At 36.0% G+C, this 27,728-nt stretch overlaps 3 protein-coding genes across 3 annotated transcripts; 1 reads left to right on the top strand and 2 right to left on the bottom strand.

Annotated features, from left to right (window-relative positions):
- Positions 1-1,295: 1,295 nt before the first annotated feature.
- K441DRAFT_562398 (mitosis protein dim1) lies at positions 1,296-1,873 on the bottom strand (the record flags this gene model as incomplete). Its single annotated transcript, XM_067643557.1, has 3 exons — positions 1,296-1,504; positions 1,596-1,676; positions 1,732-1,873. The coding sequence occupies 3 exons, from the start codon at positions 1,871-1,873 to the stop codon at positions 1,296-1,298; spliced, it is 432 nt and encodes a 143-aa protein (XP_067503619.1).
- A 1,464-nt stretch (positions 1,874-3,337) lies between these two features.
- On the top strand, positions 3,338-4,114 carry K441DRAFT_120188 (uncharacterized protein). The gene is made up of 2 exons (XM_067640010.1): positions 3,338-3,421; positions 3,480-4,114. Exon 2 carries the CDS (start codon positions 3,486-3,488, stop codon positions 4,011-4,013), a length of 528 nt encoding a protein of 175 aa, XP_067503618.1. The 5' UTR covers positions 3,338-3,421; positions 3,480-3,485; the 3' UTR covers positions 4,014-4,114.
- A 3,732-nt stretch (positions 4,115-7,846) lies between these two features.
- K441DRAFT_636876 (serine/threonine protein kinase) lies at positions 7,847-9,291 on the bottom strand (the record flags this gene model as incomplete). The annotated part of the gene is made up of 4 exons (XM_067646494.1): positions 7,847-8,517; positions 8,580-8,791; positions 8,857-9,143; positions 9,197-9,291. 4 exons carry the CDS (start codon positions 9,289-9,291, stop codon positions 8,125-8,127), a joined length of 987 nt encoding a protein of 328 aa, XP_067503617.1. The 3' UTR covers positions 7,847-8,124.
- Positions 9,292-27,728: the final 18,437 nt, after the last annotated feature.

The raw sequence follows: 27,728 nt of genomic DNA, 5'->3' as shown, positions 1-27,728 counted from the left end.
TCTACCTCTTCTTTACCCGCTCACTATATTTCTACATCTCTTTCTATTTTAACTTCCGTTTTTAATAGCCAGCAGCCCATTATTCTTAGTTAATAACTTACTACTCTAAAAATAGGCAAAGCTTATCTTCTATTACCTAGGCACTATCCATATTACCTTCTAATCTTATACACTAGTCTTCCTACTCTTTCTACTTTAGCTTATATACCCTTATAGTATTCTTTAAGCGCTAGGCCTTATAAATATCCTATAGCCATACTATCTGGGCCTTAAATTTACTCTAGAGGCTATAGAAGGAGGCTATAAGGGCTTCCTTTAATTATAAGGTAGACTATAAGGTAAGAAGATTCTTAAAAGACTCTATATCTACAAGAGGTAAGGGGGAAGACGCGTAAGCGCGGCGTGGGTAAATTAAGCCATTAAATATATAAATATTAAAGGAGACAAAGGAGAAGAGAGCTCTATATTATACAATTAGAATTATAGCGGGCCTTTCTATATAAAATTAGAAGCCCTATGCAAGCTAGCGCGGGCACAAGAGCAGGAGAGGGTTGGAAAATGGATTGTTAAGGCAATGGTAAGGTCAAAGGCGCGCCAAGGCCCTCCATACTAACCCAGTACTAACCTAGCCCTTAAAAACGCGTCCAGAAAGTAGGGGCCACCACCAAAGGGGGAGGGTGATATTTGGACGATATATCGCGGACCTTGGGGGGTCGTGCGTAACCCAAGGTTATGCCAAGCTTAACCCAGACCTCCGATACCTAGTATTATGCTAATATCCTATTCTAAGTCTTAAAGGGGAAACATATAATACACAAGATTTAGTCACTTATATAATAAAGATTTGAAAAGCCCAGTTTTTTCCTTCCTAGCTTTTAAAGCATGGGACCACAGGATAGTTGTTACATTATCGACTATGTGCCTCGTCAAAGTTAATGTTCCGGTCTTGTGTTTCCATTGCTCCAGTACAACCTCTTCCCTTGTATTTTAGTTTCCTTCGGTCTACTGGCACGCAATATATCCCCATTTGCCTTAGCCTCCTTAAACGAGACGAGTGCTCTATTCCTTGCTCCCGCCCTGATCTGCCCCCTGAGCGTTCCCCCATCTTATATTTCGCTATATTGTAGTCGACTGCATTGAATTCGTGTCATTCGATGAAGTTTCGAGGTATAGGGGGAGTGTGGGGGTTCTAAGGATATGATTGCTCGAGGAGTGAGGTGAGAGAGGCTTATGAAGCTCTGAGAGTATAGAAGAATGGCGGCTTAAATTGAGGGAGACTCTGGGGGCTTCGGGATTCAATACCGATATCGTGTAGAGTAGTCTTTAGGGCTGACTACCAATCCACGCCCTTTTTTGGCTCCACGATAAATTGTCTCTATAATGTCAATAAGTTCTTGTTTATCCTCAAGCACCCAATTCAGCTTATTATTGTTCCCAGTTCCAAAATCGCACATCATATGCTTGTTCCGAAAGAAAAACATGATTGTCATCGGGTCGTACAGTTCTATACAAGAGGTGTCAGCGCAAATACTCGAGAAGAAAAAAACCCTAGACAACTAATAGAAAAATAATCTAATGACAGAGGTGCTACTCACCGTACATCTGCTTAAAGTCGGGGACCTGGTCGAGATCGCACACATAGATGACAGCAAAGTTCTTAACTCGATCGGCGATGCCTACAGATATCTAAGATTAGTAAGTGTGGCATAAATGGAAAGAGGGAACTCTTACGGAACAGGACTTCGTCTTGTCTCATGCAATCAGGGTCCCAGTCACGGCCGAAGCGGATGATCACCAGTCTTTCCTCCTCGCTCATGATAGCCTGATCGACATGCCAGCCCGTGACGAGATGGGGGAGGACGACGGAGCCCATGGCGAGGTATAGACGTCGATGAGGCCGTTAAAGGGATGGTTTGGGGTTCAAGGACCGGTCGGCGCACGAGTACGAGCGTAGCCGTGCTTCCGTAGATGATTTGAAAGCCTTTCTATGACTAGGTGCCGGTGGTGATAGCGAGGGGGATATTTGTGAAAAGCTGAACTATAGAGTGCTACACTAGGTATCCCACAGTAAGCGAGATTCGCGCTAGTCCAATCACGTGACTGCATCCTTAATAGATTTTGAAGGATTACCAGATTCATTATGCAACCACCTAAAATCGTCAACCATCCACTAGGAACACCAAAAAATTCGGGATTTTTTAAAATTGCTTAGAAATTCCAAAACCTTTTAGAAACTAACATAAATAGGTCGAAGATTACGAATATAATCCTCGTTTTCTTATTTTATGTCGATGTTGTGGTGAAATTCAGCTTTGGGTGGGTGACCAGTTCGGCACGGTTGGGTGCCTAGTAAAACCTTGCATGCCTTACCCGAAGGGTCTAGCAAAGCTTAATGCCGAGCTAGGTTTTTTAATCCTGTGAAAAGACCGGATCCGTGGGCCTGGACAATCAACTCTCTTTCGCTCTCGAATCACACCCACCCCGTCGCGCCGAGATTGTTTATATTAATTTTATTTCCATTGTCAAGTTGAAGTCTCACACAGCCGAAAAAGGATCGTTCGTGCCAGCCTGAGCGAAGGACTATCTAACAAGAAACGCAATGAGCGGAGACTTCTCGCAATCCTTGCTACACGGTTCCCAGCAGTCTTTGAGAGCTGCTCCAGAACAGAGAGTTGTGTATTACGACGATCCAAATTGGGTTACAAACCCCAGAGAGAGTTAACTTTCGCCAAGTACTCCGAGAAGACAATGGAAGACGTTGCCCATCTTTCTCATTCGACAGCAAAAGCATATAACGAGATTATTCGAAAAGTAGATGCCGCCTTCCTCGCTACATCTCCAGGTTCAACACCCCTAGACACTCTTGATTCCTCCAATTCTAACACAATTATAGTATCGGAAATCCTCCAAAATATCTCGCGGTTCCGAAACAACATTAGTTTCATCATTACCTCTGTAAAACACTATGTCCACTTTAACACTTCGCAGTCCGACTTCTCCGAACAAAATACGGATAGCTATGAAAGGGCAATCACTGGTAGTTGGGTCGGATTTTTTCAAAGCACTAAGGCCGACGATATCATTGACAAATTATGTGATATGATGCCGTATGTCTCTGATTCTAAGGATTTATTATGCTTTGACATCTGACTTTTTACCAAGGATAGGAGTTCAATTTATCCTTGGCAAACCAAATATTGCATCGACCGACCTTTTGCAGCTTCCGGAATACGAAGCCGCCGTTGAATTAGGGTTCGCTGGGGCATACCTTGATGTTATCCCCTGTGGTGATGGAACACTTGGGTTGTACGTCGGTTCCGGTTGTGGGCAAGGCGGTCTTTCCCGCCGCTTTAGAGACTACTTGTGCGATAGCAAGATAGGCCTTAGCAATTCGCATCGTGAGCTCCTTGAGAGGCCTTTCGTAAGCTTCTACTGCAGATTGTGTCACTGTTGTTGATCTTTGCTGACGTTTACCCCAGGCAACAATGAATTTGAAACCAGTCGCATTCCTCCATCCAGACAATTTGTCCCCTTCGTGGTGCATACTGGCGGAGAGTGTGCTCATGGTCTACTTGGGCACAATACGTCCTGTAGACGCTGACGATTACTCTGAGCTTCCCCAAACCTCGAGTCGTAAGAGGTTCTGTACCCCGGAGATGTGGAATCTTGTTTGCCAAGCCAAACCACCGGATGTTGATCTTGCAATTGGAAAAGGCAACCGAACATGGTCATTACTGCAGAACCATAACCGTCGTTATTCAAAGGAGCCCTGTGTAGCATGTGGTATTACTGTTGGTGAATTGCGGGCGAACAATCGACATTGGGCCCTGGTAGACCCTAAGAATCCTGCTGGCGGTGTGATGTGCTGTTTCCCTTGTGCGTGGGGTCGCAAACCTCGGGACATTCCATGCCCATTCCCAGGTTGTTGCCGAGAATTTCGAAACCTGAGTCATTGCAACAGGCACGCTCTTACCTGTATGCATAGAATTCACGCTCCAACCATTCTAAAATAAACTTTAAGTGCTATAAAAGTATTTAAACGAGAACCTAAGTAAAGGATTTATTAGAGTAAGCTCGTCGCCTATAGCCGTATTAGTAATCTTTATTAAGAAACCTAGTAGTAGTCTGCGCTTCTATATAGACTACTAAGCTCTTAACGCTATTACCGTTAAGAACTAATATCTAATCCCGTTAATATAAGCGACGCTAAACTAACTAAGTAAGGCTCGTTATTATATAAAGCTTAATATTATCTCTATATTTAACCGTCTTCGTATTATAAAAGGAGATAAATAGCTTACTACATTTTGTACCCAATATAGACTATTTAAGTACTTAGTAACACTCTTTGGCCTTATAAACGCTCTAAGCTTATTTTAACATTATATAAATAATACCCTATATCCCTACCTGGATATCTTCTATCCCTTAACCCGCTGAAATTCGTGCACACGTTATCGATAAGGAACCAGCCAATTAGATCAATGCATTAAAATTGTCAAAATCGTTAATATGTAAAGGCTCAAAATCGGGCAGCTCCCATGGCTTAGGGGGTGGTTTTTTAGCAACCCAACTTGGTGGAACTTTGTATTAAGTCGGTTGAACAAGATCTATATCATTGGAAGTACGATTAGAAGGCATAGTTNATGGTAATTAATTGATCAAATCTATGTAGGCCACACGCGTAGTTTTGATTCTGATGTTCCGCACGGACCACCTGCTTTGTGCACGCCAGCGGGTTAAGGGATACTACTTATATTAATAACATCCTAATATATAGTAATAACTTAACCAAATACCGGAAACACGTTAACTTTATCCTATAAGCTGTAACGGAATTCCCCAGAAGGTACATATCAGATGAGACAGAAGGAGGTCTCATCTATGTTCCATCTACGTCCCAGAAGACACGGTCAGACAGATAAGGGGCAAAGGGTTTTACTAGCGTCTCAGAAGGATCATATAGGGAGCTGGTTCTCCTCTAGAGAAGAGCCAGCGATTAGTCTCTGAATAGAAGTGGTCAGAAGCATTTGTCCTTCAATACGTGAAAACTCATTCTACCTTCGACTTACCTTCTACTTACCGGTGACACTGTCGATTAGATAATCATACGTTCTGGTCAGGCTGGCCTCTTACATAAGCCCTACATAGAGCTAGTCTATAATTAGATATAAATAAATACAAATTCTATAAAATAAAAGTCCTATACCTTAAACTCCTTATTTCTATAAATAGTATATAAATAGACCTAAAGAAAGTTAAAGTAATTNTAAACTAGNAANAACCNNANAATNTTAAGNACNTAAGAGCCTTTATAGGATTTGCTAATTTCTACTAATAGTTTATTAATAACTTCTCCGCCCTAGTTTTACCCCTTATAGCTCTAACCTAAAAGAATAAAATCTTTATCTTTAATAAGGAATATAAAAAGGCCTTTACCTATTTAAAGGTTATATTTATTACTACGCCTATACTTTAATACTTTAACCTAAACTAAATAAGTATTATAGAAGCCAACTCATCTAACTACGTTACTAAAGGCATCCTGTCTTAATATAATAAGGATAGAGTATTACACCCTATAGTATACTTTTTAAAATAACTAAGCCTAGTTAAATATAACTATAAGATCTACGATAAGGAATTATTAGCTATTATTAGATGTTTTAAATAATAGCGACCTAAACTTAAAGGCACTAGATTTCTAATTAAGGTCCTTAATAACTATAAAAACCTATAGTACTTTATAACCACGAAACAGCTAAGTTATTATTAGGCCTGCTAGTTAAAATATTTATCTTATTTCTAATTCTTAATTACATACTACCTAAGTGTTTAAGGTTAGAAGCCTAACGCTCTAACCCAATACTTACAAGATACGCCAGCCCTAAAAGAAGCGCGCTCTTACTAAAATTAGACCCTACTTTACCTTAAACTATTTAACCCTCCTACTAAAGATATTATGGTATACGTCCTTAAAATAACTAATTAATTAATTAAACAAATTATAATTAATAAATACCTAAATAACGAGTTTATTTAAGAGACGCTTAAGCTAATATAAAATAGCATTAGACGCTTTAAAAGGATTTCTTTAAGTAAATATAAAGCCTATAGGAACCCCTTATACTACTAGAACCGCCTAGTTATACTTAACTATAATAAACTTAAGCTTAAGCTTCTTAAACACGTATATAACCTACTAGTAGCTAGCTACCTAGGCTAATGAAAAACTCTAAAGCCACTCTAATGGGAGTATTACTAGCTAAATATATATAATATAATATAAAGATACGTCTCTAGCTACTATATCTGCCAATAAGCTAAAGCTTTACGCGAGATATATAACGGCCTATTAAAGCCACTACCTATTCCGGACTAAAGATAAAAGGACATCTTAATTAACTTTATTATTAACCTTTTATAAGTAAAGGCTATATAAATATTATAGTAGTTATAGACTAACTATCTAAGATAAGGCACTTAATCGCCTGCCCTAATATATTAACGCCTATTATTGCCTAACTATTCTTAAATTATATATAGAAACTCTACAGACTCTCTAAAATAATTATCTCTAATAAAGGTAGCCAGTTTATCTCTATATTTTAGAAAAAACTAACTACCTAACTCCGTATTAAAGCATTACTGTCTACTATATATTACCTAAAAATAGACGGTTAAATAGAATATATAAACGCTATAATAGAATAATATATCCGGATATACACGTTATACTTATAAGATAACTAGATTAACTAGCTTATATTTACTAAGTTTACTATAAATAATTCCATCTTAGAAACTATAAAGGTCTCCCTATTCCTAGCTAACTACAGCTAGCATTTATAAATAGGTTTTAAACCCTTTAGTAACGTCCCTTACCCTACTTATTACGCCTTATAAATTATAGAAGTAAATAAATTTATAGAAAAGATAGAGGAACTATAACAGTTCCTTACTAATAAAATAAAATAGGCTTAATCTGTCTATAAAGCCGCAGCAAAAAAGAAATAAACCCTAGCACTAGCCTACTAAATTAGTAACTTTATTTAGCTAGATATAAAAAATCTAAACATAAAATAACCTACTAAGAAACTTAATTAAAAGAACGCCGGCCCTTATAAAGTTAAGAAGGTTATCTCCTCTTACTTNTACTAATTAAAGCTCCCTAATATAGTTAAAATCCACCCCATATTCTATACGTTAGTCCTCTACCCTACTACCCCTATATTAGACGCCCTGCCTAAATAAATATAGGACTTTCCTCTACTAGTTAAAGTAGATAGTAAAAACAAGTACTTTATTAAAAGAATTAATAATATTAAGTATAATAAACAGAAACGCTAATATATATATCTTATAAAATAAAAAGGCTTTATTAAGTCCTTATAGGAACCCGTTAACTCTATAGGACTTATATAAGCCGTAGAAGACTTTTATAAACTCTACCTAGAACTACTACAGCCCTATCTCGNAGAAGCTTAAGTTTAAAGGGGGGGTACTATTATAAGACATCCTTGTAATACCTTATATACGTCTACTTATTTCTACTAACTTAGTAATTAAAGACTAACCGCAAAATAGCAATCTAATAGCAATCTAATAGCAATCTAACGGCAATATATGGCATTCTGCTATATTCTACTAAGTTCTACCAAATTCTGCTAAGTTCTGCTAGGACTATAACTTAAACCCTATCCTACCCTATATACGTATTAACTAAGCAACTAAGTCAATAATATATACCTTTTCTCTCCATTTTCCTAACTTCTTTCCTTACGCAACGTCTTAACTTCATCATACAGTTTATATACATAGCTTAATAATATCTACCTTACTATATATTATCGTCGCTTATACTCACTCCGTAATAGATATAGCGACGTACGTTATAAACGTCGGCCAAAGTGTCTTAGACTATAACAGGACAGATGACCTGAACTGGTTTAGCGCCATCGGGCCGGATTTATCCGGCCTCCTATTGTGGTCTGAGGGAAAGGCAGGATCACGTGTAGCTAGCGGGCGCTCAGCCGAGCCTCATGGGCCTTTCGCCTCCGTTTCGGTTACATAACCAATCAAGAATTCTCCTTCTTTGCCATGCTCGTGTAAAACTGGACTCATTCAAACACTTAGCCTCTCTATCTTGTTAACCCCACCTTGAACAAGACCATCTGAATACTCTCCCTGAAACCACTCATCTTGCAAGAGCTCCTTTGCTGTAGGCCTATCTCTTGGATCGAGTTTCATGATCTTGAGTAGGAATGCTTTGTCCTCCTTAGCGATCTCCCGTTCAGTGATGAACTGAAATGGCTTCAATATCTCGTGAGGCACTCCATTCATAACGTGTGCAAGAATGGTTAAAGTGTCTTCGTCTGCTATCTCCCGGTATGACAAAGGGAATGGTCCAAAATATTGATGATGTTTCATAAGGATCTTCAGATCATAATGCTCATGGTCGACCGGGACATCCGGTTTAAAAATATGCCAGTTCCCACCCCAGAGTAGGCTTATAAGCTATGCAACGAAAGATGGTCAGTAAAGTTACCAGAGACTCGATAAGTGATCTTATTACTTGCCATTGTGCCAAGGGACCAAATGTCTGTAGCAGTATTCCATCTCATCTGAAGTTGTGCCTCGGGGCTCCGAAATATAGGCGCTCCAATAATGTCGCCCTCCTTTGCATATCCGGAGTTACTATGAACCGTACTTCCGCAATCGGCTAGCTTAACGTCGGCGAACCGGATACCCCCCGGTCTATAGTTCACTAATACGTTATCAGGCTTGATATCTGCAAATTTAAACATAATTAGTGGTCTCAACATGTTGTGGGAAGCAGCTCTAAAGACGCTATACCTGTGTGTATATAACCATCCTCATGTAGCACTTTTAGTGCTTCAAGCAGATTTCTTATAACGAATTTGACTTCCGGACGGGTAAGCTTCTTAGCTGCTGAAGCACGTAACACGTCGTCATCGAGGTACTTTAGAACAAGCGCTGGTGGATCGGACGGATCTTCTATCTCATCGATTAATGGACGGAGGGAAGGGGCCCGGGCTTGGAAGCGCCTTAGAACGTCGCGTTCGTTTTCAAGGCGAAAATGACGAATACTCTTAATCACGACAGTTTTTTCGTTCTGGTTGCTAAAGCTCTGTTCGTTAGTCCAAGACATGAAATATCAGACAGCAACTCATACATTGCCAACCAAATCGATTGATGGAGTTGTCTGGTGATAGTGTACACGCCTAGTTTGCCCTTGAGAAGCTGGCCTAGCCCGAAAAGAGAAGACATAAATGAAGAACTAGGTGGGAGGAACAGCAGATCGGACCTATTGTTGACCTTTGAGCTTCAGCATTTGTGTGCGCTTTCACTGATGCGCTCTTCCACGAGGGATCGGGCCGGTAGAGTGAACGGGGTGCACATGCGAAACGATTTGGGATGGCACGAATGTTAGGCCGGGCAGGAGGCTTGGACAGGGACCTCTTGGCACTTTAATTTTAAAGGGTTCGAAGTTGTTGCCGCCTGATAGGCGACAAAAGGCTTAATATCACACACCGGTAGGGGTGTGAGCTTACACTTACACGTGTACATACACTTGTGTACATACACGGTGTACACGTGTATTCTGGAGGCTTACACCGTGTATTGCACGGACCACATGCTTAGTAAACAGTGTAATGAAGAATCTTTCCTTTGAATGGCTCGTCCATAGCAAATTACTAGAGCAGAGCATCCATTTACAACGCCATTCATCGCACTCTTTCTTTGAGCTGTATACTCGTCTTTATCACGAGTCTTGGCGTGGTGTTTTAGGCCTACCTCAAACCGTTTAACCAAGGGCCACCGTCACCAAATGGGAGGCTCTACAGCTAATCAATGCTGGAAGGAGGTTGCTACCTATAAGCTCCCTGGTAAAACCCACCCAAAGGTTGTCTGTATTCACTACCAGAAGATATAGCACTCAAATAGCCGTCAGAAAGTCGTTGCCCATCTTAAAAAGTGCCAAGAACTACCTTAACGCCTATATTCCGAATATTAACCACACTTATTAGAGGCTCTAGAAAGCGCTTTATCAAAGCCCAATTACAAGCGACTATGTAAGGGAGCTTGGCATGATAGCGTTAAGACAGCAGAGGCAGCTGTACTTAACGAGCTTCTTGCTAAGTTCTTTTTTGGTGCTGGAATTGCTCTAAGTTTAGTAAGTAGCTACTTAATTAATATTTTAATCACTTACTAATTATCCTAGGTTAAGAATAAGCTGTTCCTTAAGTTCCTCTATCGAATTTAACCTGCCTATAAGCCTCCCTCACGCTACTAGCTAGCTAATCCTCTTCTTGATCAAATATATAAGAAGCTTAAGGCTGGAATAAACGGCCTAATTACTTAATATTTGGGTAAGCTAACGCTAGTATCTAATGGCTGGTCAAATTCTTGGGGCGAGAGTATTATTAACTACCTGTTAATTGCTCGATCAGAGGCTATATTCCTAAAGTTAATTGCAACAGGAAAGGATCGCCACACTAGTTAATATATTGCAGACGGTTTGAACGACATAATTAAGGAAATTGGTCCTAAGAATATTGTCGCTATAACTATTAACAACGCCAGCAATATAAAGAAGTCTTGGAAGGGTGTATAAATAGAGTACCCTAAGATTCTCTGCCTTGGCTGCGGCTCTTATATAATAAACCTTTTGGTTAAGGATATTATAAAGGTGCTAAAGCTTTATTAATACTTTAAAGCTATTAAAGAGGTCAATTAATATTAGAAGAATTTAGGTGTTTTAAACGGCCTGCTTAAAGCTACTGCTAAAGAAATTAATTAAAAGTTCGTTGCTCTATAACTGCTAAGTAAAACAAGGTGGCAGGGCAAATTATATACCGTCCGATTAAATATTAGAAATATTAAAGTAATGTAACGGGCTATTCTTAATTAATAAGCTTGCCAAGGTAATAAGCTAGACGCAGATGCAAAGGAGAAGTATAATAGGATGAGGAACGTAATCCTTAACAAGCAATACTGGGCCAAGATAAAGGAATTGGAGGCTCTATTAACACCTTTTCTTTAAGTAATAATATCACTTAAAACTAATAAGCCAAAGCTCTTGCGCTTGTACGCTTATTATACCTTCCTACTTAAAGAGACGGCTACCTTATTAAATTCTCTACTTACTCGTTCGGAGGCGTACGAACTTATTAACTAGCGCTTTAAAAAGCTCTACCACCCCCTTATGACAATTGCCTACCTCTACGACCCTGTTGCCCGCGATAAGAGGCCTATTAACGTCACCGATAAGCAAATAAAAGGTATTAGAGGTTGGCTATTAGAGCACTATAAAAACGATAAAAAGAAGACCGCTATAGTGTACGTAGAGCTTCTTGAATTACGAGCCAGATCAGGTCCTTTTAGTAGGCCTCTTGATTGGGCAGCTGCGAAGAAGATAGATGTAGTTCTATAGTAGAAGAGTCTCTTTTTATCTCATACGGAGCTTATTCAATTGGCAAAGTGGGCGCTTTTAATATTACCTACTATAGGTGCTACAGAAAGGAACTGGTTAGCCTTTGGCTATATTCACAGTAAAAATAGGAATTCTTTATTAAATGATTAAGTGAACAAGCTAGTATATATATACTGGAATCTACGAATACGAGAGAGAATTAGAGACGAAAGGGACACCTAGTTTAACGATAAGGAGGATAAGGATGAAGAAAAGGATAAGGATCTAGTAGAGGCTCTTTTTAAACCGGATGTATATAAATTTGACGACGATGAGGTTAATCAGGAGGACGTTGAGGATTACGATATATAATATATTATATAAGCTTACACTTACACAGTGTATTACATTGTGTAATACACGGTGTACACGTGTAATATTTTGACTTACACGGTGTATTCACACCCCTACACACCGGGGGGTTATTTGGCGCGGTTACACCCGGGTTAATACGAGGTTGATAACGCGCCCGAACCCCGCACGAGCGCGCAGCGACCGCCCCCGAGTACCCTAGCACGCGATTTTGGGCAAAAAGGTACGGAGGACGAACCAAAAAGATATTTCTCCTTCCTATTTGGGCAAAGTGTGGTTTTGATGTTAAGACCCCACCAAAATCAACTCAATCAACGCGATTGAAGCTTTTAATACTAGTATATTATCTATATAGCTTCCAAAACGTAGTGTTTTAGTATCTAATATTTACCTAATTCATCTCGTTCTACCACATCTTATATTTTATAGGCTTTTAAGGGTTTTAAGGCCTTAATTGCCTCTACTACCCTAGGCTTTCTAACTAGCTCTCTACCTATTCTACCACCGAATTGCGATTGTTCCTTTAATTATAGAGCTATTAATCTACAATTAAGCTAGGGCCTTAGGTATTTTAACGCCGATTAAAAACAACTAAATTAACTAATCTTTGCCGCTCTTCCTTAGTAATCTTCTTAATTTCCTTATAGTGTTGCTTAGAAAGGAAGAATTATATTAAAATATAGTGCTTTAATTACTTAATATTCTAACCTAGGAAGGTTAGTAGCTATATAGTATAATATTAAGGAGGCTGGGTATCTAGCCTCCCTAAGCTACTAAAGGTTAATTCTTAACACTTTTACTTAAACTAATTAGTATAAGTCGATAACTTTTACTTAAACTAACGGCGTAAATATAGCTCCTACTTTATCCTTATATAGATTAGATAGTGTAATAGAACTAGCCCAGTTATAGTAGGAATGTCTCGGTGAAACACTCGATAGACGAATTCCGACGCTTTAACCAAAATCTGCCAGATCAATTGAATTACCAAAGTCTGTCGAAGACCGCGTACGTATATACGCACGCATCGACCACTAAGCCCCTAACTATTTAATTATATAATTCTCTTATTATTCCTTTCTCTCTTTTACGCAACGTCTTGTTCTTAGCGAGAGCTATATACCCTTAAATTTAGATAAAATTTATATCGTTTCTTTAAATCTTCCCTAAAGTCTTTTCGCGCCCTTACATTATATTATATTAATACTAATACCCTTAAAATGGCAAACGAACTTAAATCCACTATATTAACTATTATGGCCCTAGTTAAGGAATAAATAACTATAATATAACAGTCCTTTATAGATGCCTTAGCCTAGTAATAAACTATACTAAAAGCTTAGTATTAGTAATTAATTAAAGCAATATACAAAGAACTTTATAACACTAAAGTACTCGCGTTAGAGACCTTAATAGCAACACCTATAAATAAAATTAAAATAACTATATGCGAATCTAACCTATTAAATATAAACCCTAAACTAGTAACGGTAGCTTAACCTATACCTGTAATAAACCTAGTACTTACTATAAAATCTAAAAAGCTCCCCGACCCTCCAATATTTAATAGAAATTAAAATAACCTATATCCCTTTATAACTAAGCTCTATCTTAAACTTTTAATAAACTATAACTAATACCCTATTAAAGCTAGCAAGATTAGCTATAGAATGTCTTATTTAAGTAAAGACGCTATATAAACTATAGATCTATTCTTTTATAACGGCACCTTTATTAATTTTAAAATTTTTATCTCTCTACTAGAACGAATATATAATAACGCTAGCTATAAATATATAGCTGTTACTAAATTTAAAAACCTATAATAACGGAACTAAGACTTTACTAGCTTCTTTTTAGAATTTTTAGGCCTTATTAGTAAACTAGATTAAAATAAAGCTGCTAAAGTTATTACTCTCCGCTAAGCTATTTTGGATAAAATTAGAGTATAGTTAGTAGGCAGAAAACTACTAAAGGATTTACCCAAATTTGCTATAATATATTAACGAATTAATAAGGACCTTTAATATAATAAATAAACTTATTCCCTAAAGCTAACTATACCTTATATTTAAAACTTTATAAAACTAGTATATACCCTAAAGCGTAATCTATCTCTAAGACCTAAAAGCCCTATATATAACCCTATGGACCTTAATACTACTTAATCCTATACACCCTTAGGGACCGATAAATAAAGAATATTTCGGATATAGAAAAAAGGGATATATTTAAAGGGATTGCTAAACTTATCCTTTTAAAAAGGTCCGCCGTAGCTCCTCTTAGTCCTTAAGTTATACTTATTCTATAAATTATACTTAGTTGCTATAAAGCATCTTGCCCTTAGTTAACTTAGAAAACGAATTATCCTAGGGCTAAGTTGCGCCTTAAGATAAAAAGTGGAAGAGTATAAATATCTAGGCTCTTTTAGCGCTAATACACGACACAACTCCCTTAATATACTTAGTAAGATTTAAATACTTAGAAAATAGAAGGAAGTATAAATCCTTATAGATAGCGGAGCTACTAATATAGGCTTTATTAATACAAACTACGCAAAAACTTAATACTTAAATTTAAAGAAACTTAATAAGCTATAAGGCCTATAAGGCTTTAAGAGTAAGCCTTTAATATATAGTAAACTAACGCACTATACTTTTATAAAGATGTAAATAGGCAAATACCTTAAATACGTTTCCCTATTTATAATACCCTTAAAGCATTATAAGGTAATACTTAAATATAAATAGCTGAAATAATATAACCCTTTAATTAGCTAGGTTAAAGAAATACTAAAATTCTATATAACCTACTGCTAAAGTTATTACTTAAAATACCACTTGCCCTATAAACACGTATACGACTATTTAAATTTAATATAATATAAATTGCCCTTGCTATAAACCTTAAACTAATATAATAAAGTTATAACTACTAATTGCGGTAAAGAATACGAAGATAATATATTAAAATCCCTTAAAATTTATATAGTATAAGCCGTACCCTTTTATTTGTTAGTAAGAAAATAAGACTATAAAATCTTTACTATAATACTAGAAGATATTAAGAAGGCGTTAGAACTAAAGTAATATATTAACCCCTAACCTCTTATACCTAAAGAATATTATAATCTAATTAATACGTTTAAGAAACAATTCGTAAACTAACTACCCCTATATTAAGACGAGTATAATTTTAAGATAGAACTTAAACCTAGTATAACGCTAAAGTTTAGCCCGTTATATGGTATGTTATAAGAAGAGCTACTTATAATATAATAATACCTTAAAGAGCACCTAAAGAAAGGATTTATTCGCCCTAGTTAATTACTATTTGCCTTATCTATACTATTTATTAAAAAACCTAGAGGAGGCTTAAGATTCTATATTAATTATTAAGCCTTAAATATAATTACGATTTAAAACTAATATCCAATTTCTCTACTTTAAAAAACGCTTAACTACTTAGTAAAAGCATGATACTTTACAAAGCTTAACGTAGTCGCTACCTTTAATTAAATCTATGTTTATAAAGGAGATAAAAAGTATATAGCTTTCTATATATAATAGGGACTTTTTAAATACCTAGTAATGCCGTTTAGTGTAAAGAGCGGTCCTAGTATTGTGGGAGGGTACGACCTCTCTAAGATAGGAAAGTCACAGTGCTGTCTGTCTGTCTGTCAGTCAGTCGGTTAGTTGGTTAGTTAGTCGTAATTAGTCAGTAGAACAGGCAGTAAGAAAGAAAGAAAAGAGTGTATTGTGTGTCCGTCGTACTTATCTAAGTTATTAAATACTCTAAGGGCTCCAGACCGATCTATATAACTTATATAAGGCCTAGGCTCTCCCAAAGCTATACCTAATCTAGATGTTAAATCCAGGGGCCAAATTACACCACTACATACCTCCCCCGCCTAAGTTGTTGTCCCCTAACGACTTCTAAAACTCCAAAACTCCTTATCTTTAAAATGAAGGCGCGGTAGGTAATTATATACGTTCCTTACCCTTATCACGAACCCAAGATAGCGAACAAGAAGACTCCGTTCTGGTTAAATAAGACCGTTCTCGTCTACTTAGCTAAGTAATAAGAGAGACTTTAGACTGGCGGCTCTTAGATAATATAGCTCTTTTATACCCTTCTATTTACTTAGTTCTGTCCCATAATTCTTTAGGCAACTCTATATAACTCTATCCTTCTATAATAACTAGGGGCACTCTACTTAGATCTACCGTAACAGCTAAAGGATTGATTCTATTATTAATACAGTAGAAGTAAGAGCGGCTATTAAAGCGTTCTATCTTAGTTACACGTATTAGCTTAAACGCATCTTTATAATTCTTAACGGCCCTAAAACGGTAGGAATGCATCCATTTCCTAACTTCATTCCTGTTGCTATTAAGAAGAAGGTTATAATCTCAAACTACTACTAGAGAATCCTATTGTTATTTACCGAGAAGGGCGTTAGATAGAGCGCTGGCAGCTATAAGCTTAACTACTATAGGGAAGTAATATAGAATTGCGCCATAGAGATTAGCATATCTAGACGGCGTACAGGGCGGCGCTTTTAAGTCTCGGTGCGCATCTGCCAACTCTACCTAAGTACCTCCTTTAGTAACCTTAAGGTTATTATAATCGTCCTAAATACCAATAAACTATAGCAGTATTATTCGCCGGGTTCCAGTTAAAGGTCCTTTTGCTCTATAAGGAAGGGAAGGTATAGTTATATATATATCTCCTTTCTTATATAGCTAAGCTACCCAGTTAGTCGCATACTTTTTTACGTCTTTAGTAGTCCAGTTTTGGTTAGAGATCTTATAAACAAATCCATTACCCTTAGTTAATCCTCGCGCCTTAAGATCCTCCTACTATAATTTTAGGTGGTAATGTATGCTAAGTAGAATAATCGTGCAGTTATCCTTAGTCTTATTATCTAGAGAAACGCTCCCTTAGATTATATTAGTACTACGTCCACTTTTAAGGAGCAAGGGAATATTAACGTTAATATAGCGGAAAGCTGTAGAGTCTCCTTTAACTGCAAATTTCGCATAATAAGGGTAGGAGATAAGTCGCTACTAGCTATTAGGTCTAAGGGCGCAATAGAGACGATAATACTAAGGGTCTTATCTTATTAGCTATTGGCAAAGACCATAGACTATCGTTCTTAACTAGCTGTAATTTAGCCGCCCATTAATTAGACGCTAATGGTGGCGGTATATACGCATTTCCTTATCGATTATCGCCAAGATACTAGAATTCTACTACTATCTAAACACGTTCGAAATTATAGATCCTTCTCGCTGCCATACTTCTTAGTCTTCTAGTAACATTATCTAATTAAGTAAAGCCTCTCTGTTGTATAAAAACCTTAGCGCTAAGTTATAAATAAACTTATACGGTCCTAAGGAATTAGATAAAACTAGAGGTCTATAAGCCTTTCTAAACTAAGAGTATATAGTAGGATCGGTCTTTATAGTGCTAAAGTGGTTATAAGCGTAATATATTAAACGGAGTCTATAATATAGTGTGGCGTAGTTTAGACCCTTTATCGCTAAACCTATACGTCCTCCTATAGCTTACGTATATATTTAGCAGATCTTATATATCTCTAGATTAGAACTAGCTGCCTTATACTAACTACGCAAGAGCTTTATAACCTTAGTTAGTTTAATTTTAGTGGTTTAGTTTAGGGACGCCTTAAGATAAGCGGGTATATCATCCTTATAGTCACACCCTTGTTTTACGCGGAATATCGCTATAGTATCTGCGGCCTCCTTAATATACTCCTTATTATCTCCCGGCTTAATAACGTTCTTATTAAACATTAATTCTACTCCTAGCCCTCCTACTTCTAAGTAAGTAATCGTTAGCTCTCTTTTTAGATTCCTTCTTAATAAAGATACTAGCAGCTGTGAGGGCAAGCTAATAGGCGTTCTAGCTGTAAGAATGCTCTCGTTTATAGATAATAAAGGTAAGTTAACTAATATAGGTAATCCTTGTTAGGACGGACTTGGCATAATACTAACACCTCCTCCTTAAATAGGTGTTAATGGCTAAAAGGCTAAGGGATTTATTATGTTAGAAGTATGTTATAAATATATTTATAGTATAAAAGCCAAGCTCTCTCCTGCTTGTCTAATTCCGATATTAGTAACCTCTAGCCCCATAGTAGTTAGTCTCCTACTTCTTAGCGGCAGGTCCTTATTTAGAATAAAGAAGCCAGTTAAGTATCTTCCTAAGCTATACTTATTCACCACCTAGTCTAATACTGCCCTTCCTAGTATCTTTGGCGCGAGCGCAAAATCGGTCGGCTATAGTTAAGTAGTATTCTTAATACCGCGTCCTAGATGTTTAAGCCTATTAATTAGGGCCTTATTAACTTATGCCGTTACTTTATAAAGTAGGTGGACGGTAAGCTTTTAGGCGGTAGAAAGGAAGTAATAGGAGACCGCGTGTTTAAGTGGACTGTTAAGAACACCTTATCCCTAGGACTTTCGGATAGTTTCTCTAGCTTTATTATACTAATTTCTTTAATCTTTTGCCATCTTACTAACGTTAGAGATATTCTTAAAGATTAATAAGAACGCGTCCCTTCCTAGAGATACTTACAGCCCGTTATCCTAGTTAACGAAATTAACTACTATACTAGTAGTATCTGCGTAGTTTTTTTAAGAGAGCAGAATCTCGTTATAGATTTAGAGGAGTACTACCTGATACTAATTAACTGCGAAGCCTCTGACTTCTATAAGGACGTTACTAATCTATTACTTAGCTCCTTTATATAGTACTAGAGGTCTACTAGATAAAGACATTATAAATATACTATTGTTAATTCTGTTTAATTTATAACTTTAACTAATTGCGACTATGTTTAAGGTTTATTAAGGGTAAAAAGGTAAAGTTTTAAATAGGGCTTCCTAATCTAAATGGTCTACTAAATTTAGGTAGTGGTATAGAGTTCTACTGGCTCTAATTGTTAAATAGACCAATTATAATTTTCTATCCTTGGGATAGAAAATTACTATTAGCTTGGTGAAGGCGGTAAGCGGAACTAATATCTTTGTAGTAAATAATACTAGATAGTTATGCGTAAACATTCTTCTATTTTTACCTTACTGCTACTATGTATTAGATTCCTAACTAAAAAAGTAAATAAGAAAGCGTAATAGAAAGAGCTTTAGGAAATACGGTAAATAAATAAACGGATTACACGGCTGTTATCTATATCCCTTCCCCCACCTTAGAACTTAACTATCCCCTAGTTAAATGATTTATACTTAGTTCTGTTAAATAATCTTTCTAAAACGCGCACTTCTTAAACTACACGGCGTTGTGATACTGGTGAATTTTATATAGCATCCTCCTTAGGTTCTAGCTCTACTGTTATTTCTTATAGTATAGTTTCGCCTAACTAGTTAAGCTAGTCTTTCTAGCAGACCTTAGATATCTGTTATTAATAGAACTTTTTTAATCTATTCCCTGGAGTTTAATCACGGAATGGCATGCCGTTAAGATCCTTAATTAAGTACCATCCTTTATAAGGGTAACTCTTACGTACACGGAACGGGCCTAGCCATTTTAGATCTAACTTGCGACTACTAGAATAGTCTTGCTTAAGCTACGTGTTATAAAGTATAACTATATCTCTAACCTTAAATCCGTCCTAGTAAATGCGGTAGGTGTTATTAAAGTACTCCTTATTTACTACCCTTAGTCGTTTTATACGCGCAACAGCCTCTTTTATATCTACGTCTTTTTAGTTAAACTGCTTTATACAAAGTGCTAATAGCTCTATAGTGGTCCGGACTATTTACTAAGGCAGTATCTACTAAGTAGGTATATAGAGTTTAATAAAAAGGACATGCTTGTATCCGTATATAACTCTTACCAGTGTTATTCCTATAGGCTGCTTAATAGTTATTCTATCTGCCTATAAAACGGTATAAAGATTATCCAGCTATAAGCCATCTATCTTCGCTAAAGCGTCTATTATAGGTTTATAGCCTTGCTCTATAAAGCCTTACGCCTAAGCGTGGTAAGCGGAAGCTATAACCCTCTTAATATTGTAGAGCTCTGCGAGCGCAGCGGTAACGTTAGCATTTTCTTCTCCACTATTTACAGAGAGCTATCCGAATGCTCCCTATTGGCAGATAATATCTTTATAGAGGAACTTTGCTATACTTTTTACATCCTTATTTTAAAGGGCCCGAGCTTCCACCTATTTAGATATATATTCTTAAGTAATAGCTAGGTACTAGAATCCGAGACGGCTTAGAGGCATAAATATAATATCTACTACTACTTATTGCTATAAGGTGGACTCCCATATAGAGTATATCGCTTCTTCTTTCTATCCTAACTGTCGCTCCTAGTATTATAGACATGACTTAATATACTATAATATCTAATCCTATAGCCCTAGCCACTAATATTAATTTAAGATCCTCTAATACGTTCCTTCTTATCTGTAATATCCGCTTTAATTATAAAGGCTTTTAATAATCTCTTACTAAGCGTCCTTATTATTAACTACCCTTTATATCAGTACATTTTTCGACTATTAGTAGAAGAGCTATTAATTGCGCACTAGGAATTTCAGCGTATATTGTTTAAACTTTTTAAATTCTTTAGTATTTATTTCTTCTAGACGTTATAAGGTCACTAGCTATTTTATAATCTTTTAAGACTCCCTAAAATACAAGTCTTCTAATAGCAGATCCACCTCTATTTTAACTGGGCTAGCCGTGTATTCTAAAGCACTTAGTTCGCAGTTAATAAACTCTTTAATATCTTTAGTTGGCTTATTAGGTCGTTCGCTATCTAGTAGTTATTATAATAGTCTATTAGCTAGGCTATTCTTCTTCCCTAAAACATGCCTAATATTAAAGTCCCATAACTAAATCTATGCTAGCTATTGTGTTATTAAGGCTCCTGGTAAATTGATAGCAGCATAATTTAGTTGCGCGATTAAGGTATTTATATCCGTTTTAACCGTAAAGCGGACGCCGTATAGGTATACTTAATACTTCTTTAATGTATATAGCAATGCCCAATATTTAAGCTTTTCTAAATTGTACTTCTACTCTACTTAAGACTAAATACCACTCTTATATTAATATAGGTGGCGATAACCTTACACGTCTAGTTGTATAAGACCGCATCCCTACCCATTCTTACATCCGTTAACGGCGAGAATAATTAGCCTAGCCTCCTTACTATAATCTAGTTAAACTAACGCGGGTATAGTAGTGATTGCATGCTTTAGAGTCTTTATAGCAGTTATCTACTCTATGCCCTATATAAACGGAACGTTTACTCATAGCAGTCGGAAGATTAGCTCTGCCTTTATTACGAAGTCTTTTACCTATATTTGGTAATATACAACAACTCCTATAAAGGCTTGGGCAGATATAATATCTTCATAATCTCTCTAGTAAATAATCTTTGCGACTTTTAACTCTTCTAGATATCGCCCCTTTTTATTATAGCGGTAACTAACTACTATAATCTCGTCCTTGTAGAAATAAGACTTTACGCCTAAGATTATATACCTAGCTCGTTCTAAATCTGTAAGTACTCTGTCCAGCCACATAATATATTCTAAAATGTATCTGCGCACGCCTAAAAGGCTCTCTTCTCCATTATATATTGTCTATGGTCCTTTTACTATAATATTATCTAGAAACGGCAAGGTATAGTGTGGGATATATCGCTCTAGAATCTTAGTAATTGTCCTTACGAACTAGGCTACCGAATTCATTCCTTTTATAGGTACTATTATTTATTATAGAAGTCCTAGAGGTGTTATAAAGGCCGTTAGGTTCCTGCTTTTTATATCTAGCTCCAATTAGTTATATCTAAAGAAGAAGTCCACTAGAGATATAACTTTATACCCTATAAACTCCTTAGAAAACTTATTAGCATATAGCGGCAGATTTACGTCCCTAATAGTTACTTAGTTGATATTTATTGCCGCGTTAATTAGCCGGTACTTTTTATATTCCTTTTTACTTATAAAAAACTATAGATTTCTATATAGGCTTTCGTAATATTCCAGAGTCCCTTAAGCTAGTTATTCTTGTAATATATTTATTACTTCCCCTTATAGGGCTCTTAGTATAGGGAAGTTTGGCACTTACTATACTTTATACGGTACAGTCTTAATCTTTAATAGTAGAGTTATATCTCTGCTAACACGACCCATTTTAGAGAACTCCTATACTAGAGCCTCTTCTCGGTTAAACAATATGGCCTTAAAGATTTCTTATTCTCTTAGCTAAAGGTTCCCTATAATCACGCGCTCTAATTATTTTAGCTTTAGCTATGTACCGTAGGCCAGCTTAATATACTGCGGCTTAAGGAAATAATTATATGGACTAAGGGGCAACCCTTAAATAGACGCCTTTTGCTGACGCAAGGCCACTTCTCGCCACTCTATTATTCCTCCTATAACCATTTTATCTAGTGCTAACGAATTAACCGGGCGGACCTTCTCTACCTTTCGTTTATACGTAGTTGCTATACTTATAGCGTTTTATTAGGCCTTGCTTCTATAGCCTTCTATTTACATTATAAATAGATCTGTTATCTTTAATATTTAATATATAAGGGATCTAGCCTTCGCTTTAAATACTAGCTTCTGCCTTCTTCCTAAGTGCTTCGTTAGGACTTCCTTTAACGTTTTACTGTTGAGCTTTCTCTATTTAGCGTTATGCTCTTCTTTCCGTTAATTGCCCTATTTAGCAGATATCCAAAATAGCAAACGTCCTTATTGAAGTCGTACCTTATTTCCCTCCTCTCCGTCCTTAGCATCCTCTTTATCCTAATACGCCGGGTTATAAGTAACCCTAGATACAATCCTAGCGGTCGCACTAGTTATACGTTTCCCGAACTACTACCTATACTAATTCCTTTATCTAGTCTAAGGAATATTGCGTCCTTATAGGATGTTAAGAACCTTATTTCGACTCCGCTATTTTTTAATTAAATAATATAAGATACCTGGCCTATTGCGGTTTGCTGCGTTACTAGCCTAGCCCTTACCAACCATAGCTTACTGGGTATTACCTTATATGACATTTCTCCTACAGTAATAAAAGTCGTGGATATTAAGACGTCCCCTATAACTATAGCGGCTGTATATACTAATCTAATAAACTTAGATTAAGTCCTATTTGCAGACGTTAGACGTACGCCCTATAACTATAGGGGCAGACTTAATATTGGCAAGCCGTATTATAGAGCCACACTTTCCTTAATAAGGTTAAGCTCCGCTCCAGAGTTAATTAAGCACTTAACCCTTTTATCTCCTATTTATGCTTCTATCTTTAGGCATTATTATTAAAACTAGGTAAATCCTACTTCCCGTTTAATCTAGTCTACCTTCGCAGTCGTTAGGCTAGCTTAATTAGTATAAAACGTTAAGTACGCCGACAATATAGATGCCTTAACGCCCTTTTACTTTTGTTAGTAAGGTTCTATAAGAGGTGGCGGGAGCGGCTTAAAGAATAACCTTGCGACTTTAGGTATATACACGAGGCAGTTACTAACAGTAACTTTAATAGTTTTTAATAAGATCTTGTCCGCCATTATAGTTGGGCTTAAGATATTCCCTTTTAATATGTCTATTATCCTGACTGGCTTTAGTCGCGGTGCTTTAGCGGTCGCAGTTACTTCCGTTCCTTACTCTACTTCTCTTTTTAGCTATTTAGCATAGTCCATTTCGTTAGTCTCCTTATTATTTACTAGTGAATAGGGGGCCTGCCGCTATAGTTGTAGTGCGATTTAGATATATCCTCCTAGTTATATATTTCGAACTATTGCTGGTTACGAACTAGTCGGTTTTAGAGGTGGTTTTATTACCCTAACGTCTTCTCTTAGCTTCCTAAGATCGTATAACTGTGTTATAGGCTACAACTAGGTTGCTGCTCCTACTGGATTAATATATACTAACTCCACTTAGTATATATCTTCCCAGGACTCGCCGAGCTCTTCTTTACTTTTAGCGCCATTGCTTTCTATAAGCTCTACTAAAGATATATTTGGTTGGATGCCTATCGCCGTCGCATTAGGATCGATATTCGCATTCTGCCTTAGCTAGTCTTTAAGGAACTAAATTTAATAGCTGCTTGGTAAATATAGGAGTGGATATCCTAGGCGCTAACGTGTTCTAGTACAGATTTAGTTATTCTTATTTATATATAGAAACCCCCGGCTAACTAGTTCTTAGAGCTTTAGGCATTAATTAATAAAATAATAAGGGCCTCTATATCTATAATACATCTTATCTTATACCTAGTATGCACTAGGGTTTCCTAGTCTTTTATACCTTCCTAAACCTAGCTTATATTACTCTTATAGCGCCCCTTTATAGGATAGTAGTAGTCCGTTATTATTTATTACTAGTTATAAACCTACTTATTCTTAACGCGCTAACGCCTTATTTAGGAGCTATATATACTATATTAGGTCTTAGCGAATTCTATTAAGGAACGGCATTAAAGATATAACGCTTACTAATTTAACTATCCTAAGATTAAGCTTCCAGAGTTAACTAGTAAGGCTCTCTAGCTTAGGGTCTGTCTCTTAGGTTATATAACGGGCACTTGCCGACTTATTCAGCTAAGAGACTATAGGTGGCCGAAGAGTAGTATCTCTCTAGTTTAATATAGCTGGCTGCTGCTTATGGAATTGTCTAACTAGTTAACGGAGACCTTGCTCCTTAGGGTTTATTATTAATAAACGGTCTACGCCCTTATGCGAATTAAGCCTGTCTTCTACAGCCCTCCTTAGTAGGTGGAAGTTAAAAGACTCTTATCTATCCGGGTCAGCTCCTATTTTAGTTATGGTATATTTTTAATATTTAAATAGGAGTCCTTTTATAAACCAGTATCCTCGTTTACGGTTTTCTAAATTACTAGCTTTAGTAACTTTCTAGGAAATTAGTGTAAATTGTCTGCAGTACTCGCGTATACTACTAGGTGGGTTGTTTCTATACTATAGTATATACGCTTCCAAGAATTCTACCATCTTAACTTATTAAAAGTAGTCACTTTCTTAGTAGTCTATCTAAAGCTTTCTTATAAGTTCTATTTATCTGCAATAATAAACTTAGGTAGACTTTAGATCTAGGTCCCTATTTAATAGTTATAATATTCCGGAAGTCCTTAATGCTTCTTATCGTCTATAACATGGTGTTAAATGCATAGTCGCTTATATTGTTCAATAAATTGCAACACGTTTTATCCTGTAAAGTAAGGAGTTCCTAGAGTCCCTAAAGCTAGTATAGGCTAGGCCATAATATATACCTTATCTTATTCTATTAGTAGTTTATCGCAAGGTAATAGACTAGCAGTTTCTTCTGAGATAGGTAAGTTAACCTCCTAGTTCTTATCCTCTTTTTACTAAAGGTTATCGGTTCTGGACGTTATAGGAGTTAGGTCTAGTACCGCATCCTCTAGGTTAGGAAAACTTTGTAGGTTAATAGGCTGCCTACTTTCTTCTCTGCCGTTATTATAGAATAGGCCTAGCATTCCTAGTATTCCCTTTATCGGTCCTGTCGCTATTACTCTTATAAATTTAAGGGAGGCTTATATAAATACTAGAAGAATTATATAGACCGTTACAAATATAGTAAATAAAAAATTAAAGACTTCTTTCTGCTAGTCCTAATGCATCATAACCCTCTCTTTTATCCTCCGTCCTACTGTACCCTATGCTTATATTCCCACTCCTAGTTATCTATTCTGTCTACTATAGGTCTTAAATAACAATCTCCGAAAGTGTTGTTAACTTATCTTAGTAATAGTAATGCCTGCGCGTACGTCGCTAGTAGTTCCATACTTAATTTCCGCACCTATTAGTGACTTAACGGCTTCCGGTAATAGTGACTTAACAGTTTTTAGTGGCTGCAGCACGTTCCTATGCGTCTTCTATATATGTAGCGCTGGACTTCTAATCTAAAGAGCTTGCCGTTGTCCCTATGTGGAATGCCATAAAATATGTAGGAGGGTACGACCTCTCTAAGATAGGAAAGTCATAGTGCTGTCTATCTGTCTGTCAGTCAGTCGGTTAGTCGGTTGGTCGGTTATAATCAGTTAGTAAAACAGGCAGTAAGAAAGAAAGAAAAGAGCGTATTATGTGTCCGTCGTGCCTATCCGAGTTGTTAAATACTCTAAGGGCTCTAGACTGATCTATATAACTTATATAAGGCCTAGGCTCTCCCAAAGCTATGCCCAATCTAGATATTAAATCCAGGGGCCAAATCACACCACTATAGTATGTTTTAATAATACGTTAATAATACGCTTTGCAAATTCCTTAATATATTTATTACCGCGTATATTAATAATATCTTTATTTATTTACCTTTGCTTTCTAAGTATTAGAAGCACATCTAAATAGTCCTTAAATACCTATAATATGCGGGCTTATAATGCGATATTAAGAAATACAAGTTCTATGCGTCTAAAGTTATATACTTAGGCCTAATTATATCCCGCGACAGAATTAAAATAGACCTTAAAAAAATCGCTATAATTGTAAACTAGGAAAGTCCTAGTAGTGTATAAGATATCTAAGGATTTCTAGAATTTATAAATTTTTATTATTAATTTATTAATTACTTCTTAAAAATTGTTTAGCTATTAGTAAACTTAATAAGAAAGAACATAAGATTTAAATAGACTACTAAATATAAATAAGCTTTTAATAACCTAAAATATTATTTTATAACTACTCTAATTCTTATTTACTTTAATCCGGACCTTAAATATATTATTAAAATAGACTCGTTTAACTATATACTAAAAGGAATATTATCGCAATATAATAAGAATAGCGAGCTGCGCCTAGTAGCCTTTCTCTCCCAGAAACTTACCCCTACTAAATTAAACTATAAGATATATAATAAGGAACTACTTATAATTATTAGATACTTTAAATAATGGCGCCTAAAACTTAAAGGATTATTGTTTATAATATACGTATTAACGGACTATAAAAACCTATAGTACTTTATAACTATAAAGCAATTAATATAGCGCTAAATTTATTAGGGCGAATACCTTTTATAATTTAACTTTAAGATTATATACTAACCTAGTAAACTTAATTAGAAGCCTAACTTATTAATATAATAATTATANGACTTACCTATAANCGCCTNTAANNAANNGATTATAAATTAATTANAAATTCTACTACCCCCTAAACGCTTTAAGAAACTACGCCCTATATTCCTAAATATAGAGCTTAATAGGAATAAATTAGAAATTAATAAGTAAGATATAGAAATTAATAAATTAATAGAGTATAAATATAAGAATAACCCTTAGATAGTAGATATAATAAAAGTAATTTACATAGGGAAACGGTAATATAAGGATATTACACTCGCTAAATGCGAAATCCGTAATAATTGGTTATACTATTAATAGAAGATAGTAGTCCTAAATTCCAAACCCTTATAATTTAAGATACTTAAATTTGTATACGATTTCCCTATAATAGGGCATCCTAGCTATATAAAGACTTATAAGATTATCTAATAAGTATATTACTGGCCTATAATGTATAACTATATACAAAAATACGTTTAAGTATATAGAATATATATATGTGGGAAGACCTCTTATATAAAGAAATAAGGAGTACTTTAACTATTGCCAATTCTAATATAAAGATAGTAAGATATCTTAATTAACTTTGTAGTTAACCTACCTAATAGTAATAGGTTTATAAATGTTATAATAGTTATTAATTATCTTATAAAAATATAATATATAATTCCTATGGACTTAATTAATATAATATTAGTAGCTGAATGTTTTATTAAGTACGTCTTTAAGCTACACGGACTTCCTAATTTAATAATATCTAACTAAGGAAGCTAGTTTATTTTAGATTTTTGGTAAGCCCTATATAA

The sequence above is a fragment of the Cenococcum geophilum genome, assembly GCF_001692895.1.
Source record: "Cenococcum geophilum 1.58 unplaced genomic scaffold K441scaffold_23, whole genome shotgun sequence".
Lineage (NCBI taxonomy): Eukaryota > Fungi > Ascomycota > Dothideomycetes > Gloniales > Gloniaceae > Cenococcum > Cenococcum geophilum.
This window is presented reverse-complemented; position numbering and strand designations above follow the sequence as displayed.

Excerpts from the sequence above, each read along its gene's own strand:
- K441DRAFT_120188 (XM_067640010.1), top strand. The coding sequence starts at position 3,486 with ATGAATTTGAAACCAGTCGCATTCCTCCATCCAGACAATTTGTCCCCT.